The sequence below is a fragment of the Plectropomus leopardus genome, chromosome 21 (assembly GCF_026936395.1).
Source record: "Plectropomus leopardus strain MGB_pleo_1.0 chromosome 21, ASM2693639v1, whole genome shotgun sequence".
Classification (NCBI taxonomy): Eukaryota; Metazoa; Chordata; class Actinopteri; order Perciformes; family Serranidae; genus Plectropomus; species Plectropomus leopardus.
In genome coordinates, this window is record NC_142196.1 from 11846716 (window position 1) to 11859808 (window position 13093).

The 13093-nt window shown below is 40.1% G+C and overlaps 1 protein-coding gene across 3 annotated transcripts in view; it reads left to right on the forward strand.

Annotated features, from left to right (window-relative positions):
• The window catches only part of LOC121960984 (uncharacterized), a 163996-nt gene that overhangs the window by 66127 nt on the left and 84776 nt on the right, over positions 1-13093 (forward strand). For all 3 annotated transcript variants that reach the window (XM_088072334.1, XM_088072336.1, XM_088072335.1), the window contains exons 13-20: positions 87-170; positions 938-1105; positions 3036-3266; positions 3424-3654; positions 7175-7276; positions 7539-7615; positions 7950-8094; positions 9144-9381. In XM_088072334.1, the coding sequence (XP_087928460.1) occupies positions 87-170; positions 938-1105; positions 3036-3266; positions 3424-3654; positions 7175-7276; positions 7539-7615; positions 7950-8094; positions 9144-9381 (1276 nt within the window). The remainder of the gene's footprint in view (positions 1-86; positions 171-937; positions 1106-3035; positions 3267-3423; positions 3655-7174; positions 7277-7538; positions 7616-7949; positions 8095-9143; positions 9382-13093) is intronic.

Here is a 13093-nt window from a genome sequence, read left to right on the forward strand (position 1 = left end):
ATCCCCCCAAAAAAGGAAAATAATAGGTTAAAATGCCAATGTATGCAATTTATTGGATTTTTTTTAAGTGTTATTTGTGTGTTCAGGTTCGTAGCAGAGATCAGTTGATTTTGCAGTTAAGAGCTGAAATGAAAACAGCTGAAGAGAAGCATCAAAGGACAGAGGAGCAGGTGTGGTGACTTGTTTTTGTCTGTATGTTGATTTGCACTTTTCCTATCATTTATATCTATTCATGTCCTTATCAGGACATCTCTGTTTTTCTTATCTATTTTCTGATTATTGAGTGTATTTTCATTTTCTAATATTTCAATTTTGATAGGTTTTGCCCAACAGAGTATAAGATTATAGCTGTTCCTTTTAATAATAGTAATTTTGCATCTTCCTACTGTGTTATATGAGAAAAAGGTTTGATTTCTCAAATTTGTTTCAGTTTTGTGGATTTTAAATATGCCTTGGGGCTTATATCCAATTCTAGGTAGTACTACAAGGGTTTTAAACTAGCCTTACTATTTTTTGTTTTTTCCTTTCATATGCTGAGGCTAGGTTGAGCGAGCACCCCTGTGTTTTTTTCCTCCATCAACGACCTGTTATACACCTACAGAGTTGCACACATCCACTCAAGGGAAGTGCCCAAACCAGCAGTAGTCTTCTACAGTTGGCTACTGAGCGGCTCCATTTGAGCAGTGGGAGGCGTAACACCTTGCTCAAAGGCTCCTCGAAAGTCGGAGCTTAGGAAAGGGGAATCGTTACTCATTCATGTCTGCCTTGCCCACATTTTCCCAACTGGTCCTGAGACTAAACTAGGAAACTCTCTGACTCAAGCCCTATTTTCTCACTTTTAGGCTACTGCCGCCCCCTCGCTCTCTTTTCTGTCTGTCTGTGTGTGCTTTGTATGCCTACATTAAGTTATTCCCTTTCCTCACTTTCCTGTGCTCAGGTGGCAGCTCTGGAGGGGGAGGTTAGACACCTGAAACACACAGTGAAAGGACACCAGGAAGAGGCCTGTCTGTTAAGCGAAAAGGTCAGAGATATCGAGCGCCTTGAAGACCAGAAGGAGAAAGAACAGCAGCAGCTACATGATCAGCTGCGTATCGGTCAGCAACAGGTAAGGAAGAATTCTCTCTTCTCCTCTACACCTTCGCTCATCTCCATCTCCTCTACAGGGGAATCTATAGATCAGTTGAACTCTGACCTGGAAGCTGTGAAACAGACTCACAAGATTGATGCGCAACACTGGAGCCAGAGGAGTGACCTGCTTCACAGATGATTGAAGCAGAACAACTCTGAGCTCAGCCAAATACAGAGCACGCTGAGGGGTCGAGAGTCGAAGGTCACGAAGCTCAAGGACAGTTTAAGTCAGCAGTATGTAGCTACGGATAGTCTTTGTGTGTTCAATTGTCAGTCAGTCTAACCTCGATCCTACAGCAAAACTATCTATGGTGTTAATCCAGTGAACAATATAAAAAGAAAAATCCGATGCACTTATGCATCTGAGTGAGAGTGATTTAAATCACAGTGGACAATCAAGTCGTCAGTCTTTTGCCAAGAACAACAACAGACAAGCTTTATTTTGCAGTCAACTTACATACATCCCCGTCGACATCATCTGAATTACTAAACCAGACAAGATGACCCCTCTGTTTGTCAACCTCTCACATTCAATTGGACACAAACATCAATACAGAAAGATGAGATGAAATGAAAAAAGAAGAAGAAAGTTATTATCAGCTGAGGGTCATCTTGGGTAGTCATGTGACAGCCATGAATACTCAAATGGCAGGCCAAATGAGGGTCAAAATGATGTTCTTTTTATCATACTTAATGATTGCTGTTTGTTTCCACAAAGCACAAGCTCCTGATTATGGTCACAAGAAAGCCATGTGTTCCCATTAAGCCTTGTTACAGGGCCTTTCATCCAGCGACAGAATGAAATGCTAAATTCACCATTAGTGTTTGAACTATAGGGTAGCGGATATATTAAAAGAAATATGACAGGCTAAGTTCACACATGCAGCTATAATAGGTAAAGTTGGTATATGACACTTACTTTTTATTGTTCTTGTGTTTCACAGTGTGACTTTAAAATTGTTACCTTGTGTACCCTTGGGAAAAGCAGTCAACATCACACCTGAATAAAGTGTACATGGGCTGAGTCAATGGTTTTAAACAGTCCACACACACACACACACAAACACACACACCCCTACACAGGTTGTTCAGTTTTTTGACTCAGAAGAAGAGAATGAAAGTTGATGGTGCCCCTCCATCCTCTTCTCTCCTCTGGTTTGTGTCTCTTTCCGTTGCATGAGCAAGTTTTCTACCCAGTCACGCTGCCTTCCATCCAGTGTTAGTCCTAGATGGGCCCAGCTAATCCCTGGTTAAACCGAGCCGCAGCGAACCGCTGAAATCTAACTAGTTGGCTGTCATTAGTTGTAAACCCTCGTGTTCTGATCCAGATTACAGCGGGATTAACGTGGATGAACTCAAGATGAGTGTTAGAGCGGGTTTAACTTTCTCAACCTCTCCCCTTGAAAGGTGAGCTACGGTAGGATTCCTTGTGTAACACCGGGATTAAGCCTGGTTTCACTTCCTGGGTTCCCCTTTCATTATGAGCGAGGTTACTGTAGAGCAGCACTGTATATTTCACTATCACAAACTAGCATATGACTAAAGCATCATGTCAAGTATCCTAATGTGGAGTATTATGATGATGGTTTTTGTTGAAATAGTTTCAGCACTTCTCCAAGTTTATTTGGTCTTCTTTAGTCGCGCATACGTTAAGACTTCCTACTGCTTTATTTGTCAGTTACCTGCAACACATTAAATCAGCAGCTCTCTACACTTTCACACTTGGCAGCAATTCAGTAAATGTTCTGAAGTGCACCTATACACGAGGGGAGTCAAAATCCTACACTACTTTCAAATCTAACAGTGTTTTGGTCACTCTACCAAACCTCCAGGCTACAGCTGTTCCACTTAAATAAAGAGCAAGGGTTTATTCTCATCAACATTTTCATTTCACTGTTTGCTTTCAGGTCAAGACTTTTGAAGGGGAGCTCAAGAAGCAGGAGGTTGAGATGGAACTTCTTCATCAGCAGCTGAAAGTAGCCAAGGAGGAGCTGAAAGATGCCAGTTTACAAGCCCAGGAGCACAAAGAAACCGTAGCCATATTTAGACAAAAGTACACAGCAGCAATGGAGAAGGTGCACAGGGTGCAAGGGCAGGTAGAGCTTTTGGAAGAGGAACTACAGTATTCTCAGCAGCAGGTACATCATAGTTTCCAGTAATACAGTATATTACAAATGTCGGATTTTGCTTGCTTTGTGCCTCTGAAGAGATTTCATCAGCTCGACACTTTCTCTACATACAGTTTGATCGCAGTCTAAATTATGCAATGCTTTAATCACTATGTTTAATTGGCAGCTAAGAAAGTCCCTGTTAGCAACTCATTCGGTGAAGAAAGAAATCGCTGAGATGGAGCAGAGGTACCAGGAAAAGGTTGGCCAATGGGAGAACTCGCAGGAGGCTCTTGACCAGTTGGCGGATGAGCTCCAGACCAATCAGAATCTACTGAGGGAGAGTCAACAACGAACGGAGCATCTTAAAGGCCTGATGGGATCCCTGCAGGAGCAAGTGGACACACTCAAACAGCAGGTCAGGACAAACATGTACACATTACAGTGGCATAGGTAGACATAATAATTATACAAGTGGAAATCAATGGGCCTATCAGGCACAGGTCCAGGTGCCAAAAGTGTCAGGGGGCCCCCTGGCCTTCACCTGCAAAATGTCACGCAAAATAACATGTACCAACTAGGAAGAAACTCAAAATGACCTGAAATAGACAGAAAAAGAACACAAAGAGATGCAAAAAAAACTGCAAAGAGACACAAAATAGTTGCAAAAAGGGGTGAAACTACCACAAAGAGACACAAAATGACCAAAAAAGTTACTTTACAAAGAGATTGCACTAAAGGGCCACTATGACAGTAGCATCATGCTGCTTTCAGTCTGGGATTTTAGTCAGCGTGCCGGCATCGTGAAATCAAAAGAGGCATGACTGGGCTGACACATACAATAAACAATAACAACGGCTTAACATGGTAAAAACAATCATTTACTGTCTCTTTTATATGGTGGCTGTTGACGTACTCTGCTCTGGGTCTAAGAAACTCCTAAATCTCATTATTTTCCCAATTTGCTGACATTTTTGGCTTCTGTTCTTCCTCTTTGCGAAACAACTCCGTCCCCTTATTCCGCAGTTGTACCTCATACACAGAACGGTGCAGTGAAATAACAGTGTGAAATTCCAGCCTTGAAGAGGCAGTGTAAAAGGGGCTTGAAAGGCCCAAAACCACAAAAAGATGCATAACAATTACAAAGAGATGCAAAACAACAACAAAATTAAGGCAAAACCACCACAAAGACTGTGTCTTGCTCTTATGTAGGAGAGGTGGCGTGGCCTTTTACATGTCTGTGCCCAGGGGCCCATAGTCTTATTATATGCCCCATGCAAATACAAGACAAAACATCCTTGTGATATTTCTATATAACAATAAATGAGGCTGTTCTGGAGATGATCAGTGGAAACGTAGGCGGGTGACATGACCAGACTGGTGGCCACTGGGGGCAGTCTTTCATCTTAAAATGAAAAAAAAAATATTGTTTCAGTCTGAACAGTGGTTGTTTGTATTCTTTAAGGATGCAGTTTTCATGTAACTTCAACAAGAAGATCTGGATTACATGTACTGGTGTTAAGTCAAATGGGTGTCTCCTTGTGCTCTCTGAGGTGCTCGCTAGCTTCATCAGTTTTGTGTGAGGGCATGCATTATCCTTTGTGTGCTTGTGTCATTGCATGCATGTGTATGTGTGAGCATACAAGTGTGTGTTTGTGCATGTGTGCACTGATGTGTGTCACTTAATCTTTTCTCCTTTTTCTTTCTGTTTTATATTTACTACGTCAGGCAACAAATGAATCATCTTTATTACGGAGAAATTTAATTTGGATGAACTTAACTGCTGCCGCCAAGGTCAGACGGGCAGAATGTCATTTTAATCCAATCAACTTTAATCTGTTGGTTATAAAAGAGTTAGGCTGTTGAAGAATGGCTGTATCTCAGGCCCTTTATTACACTGGCTAATGACTTTGATTGTGAGGCGCCTATCAAGAGGTTAGGAGTTCTTATGGAGCTTCACGTCCTGCTAATTCTCTACCTCGTGTCACTGTTGGGCTCAGCTAACCCTAAAATCACTAATGTCTTCATTCCCTGTTTACAAGAAAATCACAATTGAAAGAAAAAGCGAAATACTTTTCAAATACAAAAATGTATATAAAATCAGTGTACCAGTTACAATATTTAATATTGTAGCACAAATGGAAAAAGAAGCATTACTTACACAGTAAAGTATCTTGACGCTATCTCTATTCTAGTGCATTTGTATTCTGACCAGGGAATCTTTTACTATAACATAAAGATGAACACTTAGACAAGTGGAATTTCTCTCCTTGTCTACTTTTGAATTATTTCCATAATTTTCCTGTAAAGGATGGCAGTTAATAGACTAAGATTTAGAGAAGTGATACATTTAGTAATACATTAAAAAACACAATGAGCTACAAGGTCTTTTCCTCCAAGGAGATATTCCTTCGTAAGTAAGAGAACTTTGCTAAGATCCTAAAGTAGGTATTAGGTGTTTTTCAGACCTAACTGTTATGGGGAGTTCCTGAGAAGAACTGCCCATTGAGGAGCTGCCCAAAAACAACATACTTTCAAGGTTTTTTTTACTGTTTGTATTCCCACTGCCATTAAGAACGACATAAGCTAGCCTAGGCCTGTTTTGCTTTGACAGTTCAAAATTGCATTCTATTTCCCCTGTCACACCTGCTCAATAAAGCCTTGGCTTTACTATTGGTCCATTTTTCTGTCTTCATCGATTTTTTTTCTACTACTATCAAGCAGGAACCTTTGACGCAGAATAATAAAGCCAATGCGGATGTGCCAAAACTGCAGGTCATTGAATGGCCACTTGAGGTTGGCACCAAAACAGAGTAAATCCTCATCGATTCCCATGTTAAAATGCCAGACTTTACAGCAGAGATAAACATGTTTACAGCCTCGTACATAAATATATATTATAAATAATATACAGTTGTCTGTTGTCTTTAGCTAAATTCAACATCAGTGACAACTGTGCGGAGGTTGATTTTTTTTTTTATTGTTTAATTTATGTATTTTTGTTATTACTCATACATTTACATTTTAGTTATGCATATTTAAGGGTGGGGTCGCTTGATTGACAAGCTTACTGCGAGGTGTCACCGCAGTCTGTGAGTCAGATCCACCCCTCGCTCCTCCACAGCTCCAACCTCTCATCCAAATATAGTCACTCCTGACCTCCTGACTCCAAAAAGAACAAGATGGCGATGGCTGAAATGACAAAGTCGAGGCGTCAATCGGCAGTCCACAAACCAATGGGTGACATCATGGCAGTTACGTCCATTAATTATACAGTCTATGGTTACAAGCTGTAGTTTGTGTTGTCTGTAACAGGTTATTAAAAATGGTGTAGCTGCGCTGGCTCATGTGTCTGACCAGTCACTGCACACTTATGTCACTCATGGTCCTCGCTCTAAAAATGTTCCTAAAAATAGTTCTAAGAACTATGATCTTTCTTACATCTAGCAGTGCACAAGCCATAAAAAGGTTGTTTGTTTTTTGAACTGTTAAAAAGTTCCTCTTTTATAAAAAGGCCTATTGTTGTTTCTTACATTAGACGCACTTGTTAATGTTATGCCAGTGTGTGGGAGTTTGTCAACTGTGCTCAGAACATCAAGGCCAATGTGTCTCTGTGCTCTGTGATGCAACAAATCAATTCACAAATGAGTGTAATACGTAATGATGTGTCTCCGTAGTGGCACATCAGTGTCATTGTCATTTTCACAGTGAACCAAAATGCATATAATCTGTTGAAATGCAATTTCAAAATTGTTACAAATGCACCCTTTTGTGTCTTTGTTTTTTTCAGCGACCTTTAATTTTTTTTTTTTCCAGTTTCAGATCAGTTGTTTGCATTTTGGTGGCTACAATTAGGTAATATATACATATACTGATGTGAGTATTTGCTGCGGTATTAACTATATTTCATCTTTCTCTCTTGCTCTCTTTGCTCATAGAAACTAATGTTGGAGTGTGACTTACAGCTATATCGAAAGAGTCATTCTTATTCTGATGAGGAGTACCTCAGCCTGCTAAGACAAAGACAGCAGCTACAAGAGGTAGGGTAACACATTTTTCTGTTCTGCATGTTAAGATTACACATTACAAACATGTATGTTTTCTTATCACTGTGAACCATTCATTCAGAGATAACAAATGAGATAAGAAATTTGTTTACATTCTTGCTGTTATAAAAAAAACCAGACAGTATATACAGAGTGAGACTTAAAGTTTGTTTCATATGTGTGGTAAAAAAAATGGAGCTACATTCCAGCGCCCACGTTCTTTTTTTGTATGTTTCTGTATGGGTGTGTGTTTCAGGGCTGCACTGAGCAGGTTGAGCGCCTTGCGGAGTGTGAAAAGGCTATTCTTCAGATGAAGTCAGAGCTGGAGAGACAGTAATAACTGAGTCTATAAAACTCTCATTCTCCTCTGCTGATCTCGGTCCCTGTCCTTGTCTCTCCTCTCGTGCCCTTCCCATCTGCCTCCGCCCCCTCCTCTCTCTCTTTCATTCTCTTAACAGTCTACTTGCCAAATGGCACACAGTGGTACACTATGTGTCACATGGATAATTTAACATAATCTAGTCAAATCATTCCTTTTCATTTAGCTTATCTGTTATCTGGTTTAATTTTCTTTCTTGTTGCAGACTTTTTTTTTCTTTCACTGGGTTCATTGGTACCATGCATTCCTTACACTGGGCCAATCATTCTTTTCTCTTCTTTCCCATAGGGCGAAGGAAAAGATGGGTCTAAAGCAAAGTCTCCTCGCATCCCACCACACACACATGAGTGATCGGAGCGGGCTGGAACAGGAAGTGATGCATCTGAAAAAGGAAGTTACACGCTTAGAAGTTGAGCTGGCGGACACCCAAAAGGTATTAAGATAATGCGTATCTTCTGATCTGTCCTTTCATTTAGAGACAGCCATACTTGTTGACCCTCCTCCCCTCTTCTTTTAAATTTGAAGACATCTCAACCACCATCCTAAAATGTTGCCCAGCACGCATCTCAGGCTAAGAGCTTGAGATTCAATTCAAGTTCCCAAAGTACTCAACCCACCCACCTCCACCGGCAACCACACACACCCACCACTCATGCGATTGTCCTGTGATTGCCTGGCAGAAACAAATTGCCTTGCCATTAATTAAAGTACCAAACGTGCCAAGGCTGGTGAAATTGACTCCAATTAAGAGCTCAATGGGACACTAAATATTCAAATTACTCAAAGTGGTGACTCTAGCCTGGCAGAGTGCCAACATTGCTGGCAGTCATAGTCACATCATTTGTGTGTGTGTGTGTGTGTGTGTGTATTTTCCTACACATAGGTGCAAGTGGGAACATTTGATTTTACACATTAATTTGTGTGTCCCCTGGCACATACAAGTGATAGACATGTCACGTTTACCAAGATCAAGTCTTAATATCTGCATAAACTCAGGGACACATGTGTCTACAGACTGTACAGTATGTGAGGTGTGAACATAAATCCATCCTTAACTGGCGTGAAGGACTTTGCAATAAGTTTGCAATATGCAGAGTCGACTGCTGTATGCCTCTGGAATTCCTTAACACTCTTGATTTGGCTATGTCAAACAGCTTGGCAAGATTTTGAGTTTGCATCCGCAGCAAGCTACCAAATGTCCACCACCAGTATTTGTCTAGCTGTATGACCAAGGCAAATATGTTTTTATCTATTTTCTTTTAAGTTTTAGTCAAGGTTTCCCTTAGATAAAAGCAAATGTAAGTGGGGAAGCAAAATCAAATAATAAGTTGTCACTCAATACACATTTTAGGCTCTCTTTTATGCCAAGTGTGAAGTGCATTTTAGACACAATCTAGCAAGATACTTGATCTCAAAAGGGCCACAAATGCTGTGTGTGTGCGCGCATAATAAACACTTATTCACTGTTTACTGATGCTGCAGGTACATGTGGCGCTTCTCAGACAGTCAGAGGAGGAGCTGAAAGAGGCCAGACAGGAGGCAGCGAGAAGAAGCGGCGAGGTGGATGCACAGAGAGGAGAGGTGCAGAGACTTCAGGAAGAGTTGCAGAATGGGGAGGAGAAGATGATGAGTGCCGTTAGAGAGAGGCAGAGTCTGAACAGTCACGTCATGCAGTTGAGCCAAGAGCTGGGGGAGCTACGACGCCAGCACCAAGTGACAGGTAGCAATCAGTCAATCCATCAGATACTCATTTCATCCATTAATCTGTCCTTTTATCCATCAACAAATAACTTTTAAGTCACCTACATACTCGTATACATTGTCTGTAAATGTGCAGTTTTTATTCACCAGCTGAAATGTTATATTTTTTTCAATTGAGCACGTGACTAGTGGGTAGTGCAGCTTTCACGCCTGCATAGTTGAACAAGTGGAGCACAAGAAAATAGTTTACATTAGCGTGTTTTCAATAAATAATTAAGGCTTTATCAAAGCTTTTCTTGTTTGGCAATATTGTCCATCAGAAGCCATTAGCATGCAAGAGGAGCTATACAGGGTGCTTTTCAGTATCTTCTCTTCTCTTGGAAAAAAAAAGAAACTTGAAGAAATGGCCCAAAAAAATAGCAAAAAAATAAAAAGTTAAAAGAAAACTATCTGAAAATGAGCAAAAAAAAGAAAAAAGAAAAAGAAATGTAAATATATTAAAAAAAACAAGGAAATGGCCTAAAAGTGCTTACAAAAATTATAATAATTGTATAACATAATTTTAAGTATAGAATTATGATAGTTATATCAAGCACAGCCTCTGGACATTTTTCCCTGCCCTTAAAAAGTTTGCAGGACATTTCTTGCATAATTGCGCATTGCCTTTTGTTCTATGTTTTAGAAAGAAATCGGTTGAATTTGCTCAGGTTTCAGAGGTTTAAATAATTCTGAAAGGAGTTTGAATGCAGCTCAAAAAGAGAGATATCAATCCAGGTTTAAAAAAGTTAAAATATGTTCTTAAAAACACAAAAACATGTTTAAAACATGCTTGACAATTAAAACGTCATTATCATCACATGAGACTCATTGGTGTATGCAGCTACTTGGCATCACGAATGTGTAATGAGCGAGTAAAGTTCGCAAAACCTTGTGAAGTGTGTGGCTTTCAAACGACATATATAAGGCCGCTCAACAGACATTCCATACTGCATTTTTACTACAGTGTCTATCTTAGGACATAGCAAACTGAAGTCAATACCTTAAGATTGCTTTATTGGCTACTTACTTTAAACTACATAAATAAAAAACATGGGAACTGGGTAAAATGAAATGGAAAAGAAATTTTGAAAAATTAATTGGTAAAAATGTGTTTAAGCCTTGTTTAATCCTTTCAGTGTTTTCGTGGAGATGAGGAGCGAGGATGTTTCTGGAGGAGTTCGTAGTGAGAAAACAGGTGTATCCTGCGCAGACGTTTTTGATCAAGTGGTGTGACGTATAAATGCCGCACCACTTCATTTGGCAGCCTCTGCGCGTTCATCCTTGCGTCTCTTACTCACATTTTTGTCTCACATTCCTGCTGGGAGGAGCTAGAGACAAGATGAGGGAATCCAGGAGACATGTCAGCATAACGAAAAGCACCCATATTGTGCACTGCCGTTTTACACCAGTCACACTGCTGTTAGCTCAATCACTTCACTGAAATTAGCCAGCAGTGGTACAGCTACGTGGTGATGCGGTTGCTAGCTGTCTGCATGCAATGTTAACTCAGGCACACAGACATGCACACACACACACACACACGTACACACACAGTAGATAGTGGTTTGATTCAGTGGCACACTGCTTTAGCGGTATGGTAATGATCTGGTTTATGTGTGTGTGTGTGTGCGCTCGTGCCCGATGGTGGCCTTTGTAGTAGTGTGTCAGTGCAGGAATGGTGATGGCTGGGTCTCACTGGGCACAGAAATGTCTCATTAAGAATTAACGTACACATCTATGGTCACGCCAGGCAAACACCTCACATACACACACGCTACACAGCCATTTCTTCCAACTCCCACTGCTTTAATTAGCACATACACACTGCGCCCTCTGAGGTACAAATACACATAGACACACACACACACACACATTCACCTATTGTCCGCAGAGAGATGAATCTGAGGTCTTTCTCTGTGGCAGACAGTGGCTGGCTTGCTCGGTGAACACTGCTCATTAACAAGATAGAGACAGAAGGACAACGCTGTGTAGCTTGGCCTTTGTCTGTGATCAAAACGCATTCCCTCAACTCTACGCGCCACACAAAACCACATATTATTCAGCTTTTACCTTCAGCAAATACAATCTAGCGACGTCGAGCCTATTGTAATGACTTAAGAAGAATAAAGATGCATTATTATAACAAAGGGGGCATTGTTTACCTGGATATAGCAGTAGCCTGAATAGACTGGGTGAGGAGTCAGCTTGAGAAATTACTGTTGTGAACAAAAGGCTTTTTTATTAACATGAAGCCCTTGCCGAGGTTCTGTCTGTATTATGAAAACATCGCCTTGAGTGGAGATGATTCTTTTTTGTTGCTTGATAACAGTAGATCTGGTCAGGGATGGAGTGGATTGTAAAAAAAAAATTAACAAGAAAGAATGTAGATTGTTTGATCAGTATAGACAAACAGAAAAAGGTATGCAGTAAAAAACTAAGGGAAAAAAAACATTCAGAACACATATTTACTGTATTTCATTACTTTATGTTCTGTTGTAATGGATTTCCAGCCTGTTATCTGTCTTTTTTTGCCACTTTGTAAAATTACAGAGTATAATTTTTACTGCTGATGGTTAAATTATTATGGAATTGACATTTTTTTACAAGCATTTTTACTTGGAAGTTGTTTGGTGAATGACGTTTGGTGCCGTGAGACGGGTAAAATGTTAGATGAATCCAACAGTTAACTGGGCGTATACAGAGTTGGGATGTGATGGATATTATATTTAAAGGTCTCTGTGGCCAGATAGAGGGAATGTCAAAGGAGGAAAGAAACAGAGGAGAAGAGGATGAGTTGGGAACCAGAGAAGTGTCATATGGATGAGATTGAAGCAGCTGAAGGCAGCTGGATTCAATCAGACTGTGGCAGGAGAGACGGGAAAGAAGAGTGTGATTAAAAAGGAGAGGAAAAAAAGTCCTTTAACTTGGCATGTGACTGTATGTGTCAAATTTACTGTCACTCTTTGACGGCATGAATTTTCTGTATGATTCTTAGTTTAGTAGATATTCTGTTTCTTACAAAAAAGTGAGTCCAGAGAGTATATCACAAAACACTTGAACAATCTACACTGGGGCTGCACGATATGCAAAAACAATCAAATTGCAATTATTCTGACAGATATTGTGATTGTGATATGACTCACGTTTTTTCGTGGAAATGGTAATTTTTGCATTTCGTTTTTACTGAAAATATTTTTTAAAAAAATGATGTGATTTTTACTGCAGTTGTACTTTCTTTTGTCTGGGATATAGTTTGTAGGCCAGAGCATCTCTGTTGTGCCTAAATGCTTAATTTATAACAGTATGTTCAGACACATTTCACCCTTTATCAAAAAAATTAAGCTCCAGTGATTTGGATCTTGCACTTGACCATATTGTGATTTCCAGAATATTTTTGATTAATTGTGTAACCCTAAACTACACATGGTTCTGAGAGAGTGCCACTGTGTGCACAGTATATAGGGTATATTGATGGAGCACTTAGTGTGTATGGATACAGGGGTGTCTTAGTTAGGGGAAAAGTGGGACTGCTTATCCAGGGCCCCAGTGTGAGGTTTTTTTTTTTAAACCTGAAATAAAAAGTTTTTTTGTCGATAATAAATGTCATAACTGCATTAAAACTGGCTGAATAAATTGGTTGAACTTTGTAGAAAAAATAAAAAATATGGAAGCCCTCTGAGGCCCTTCTCACT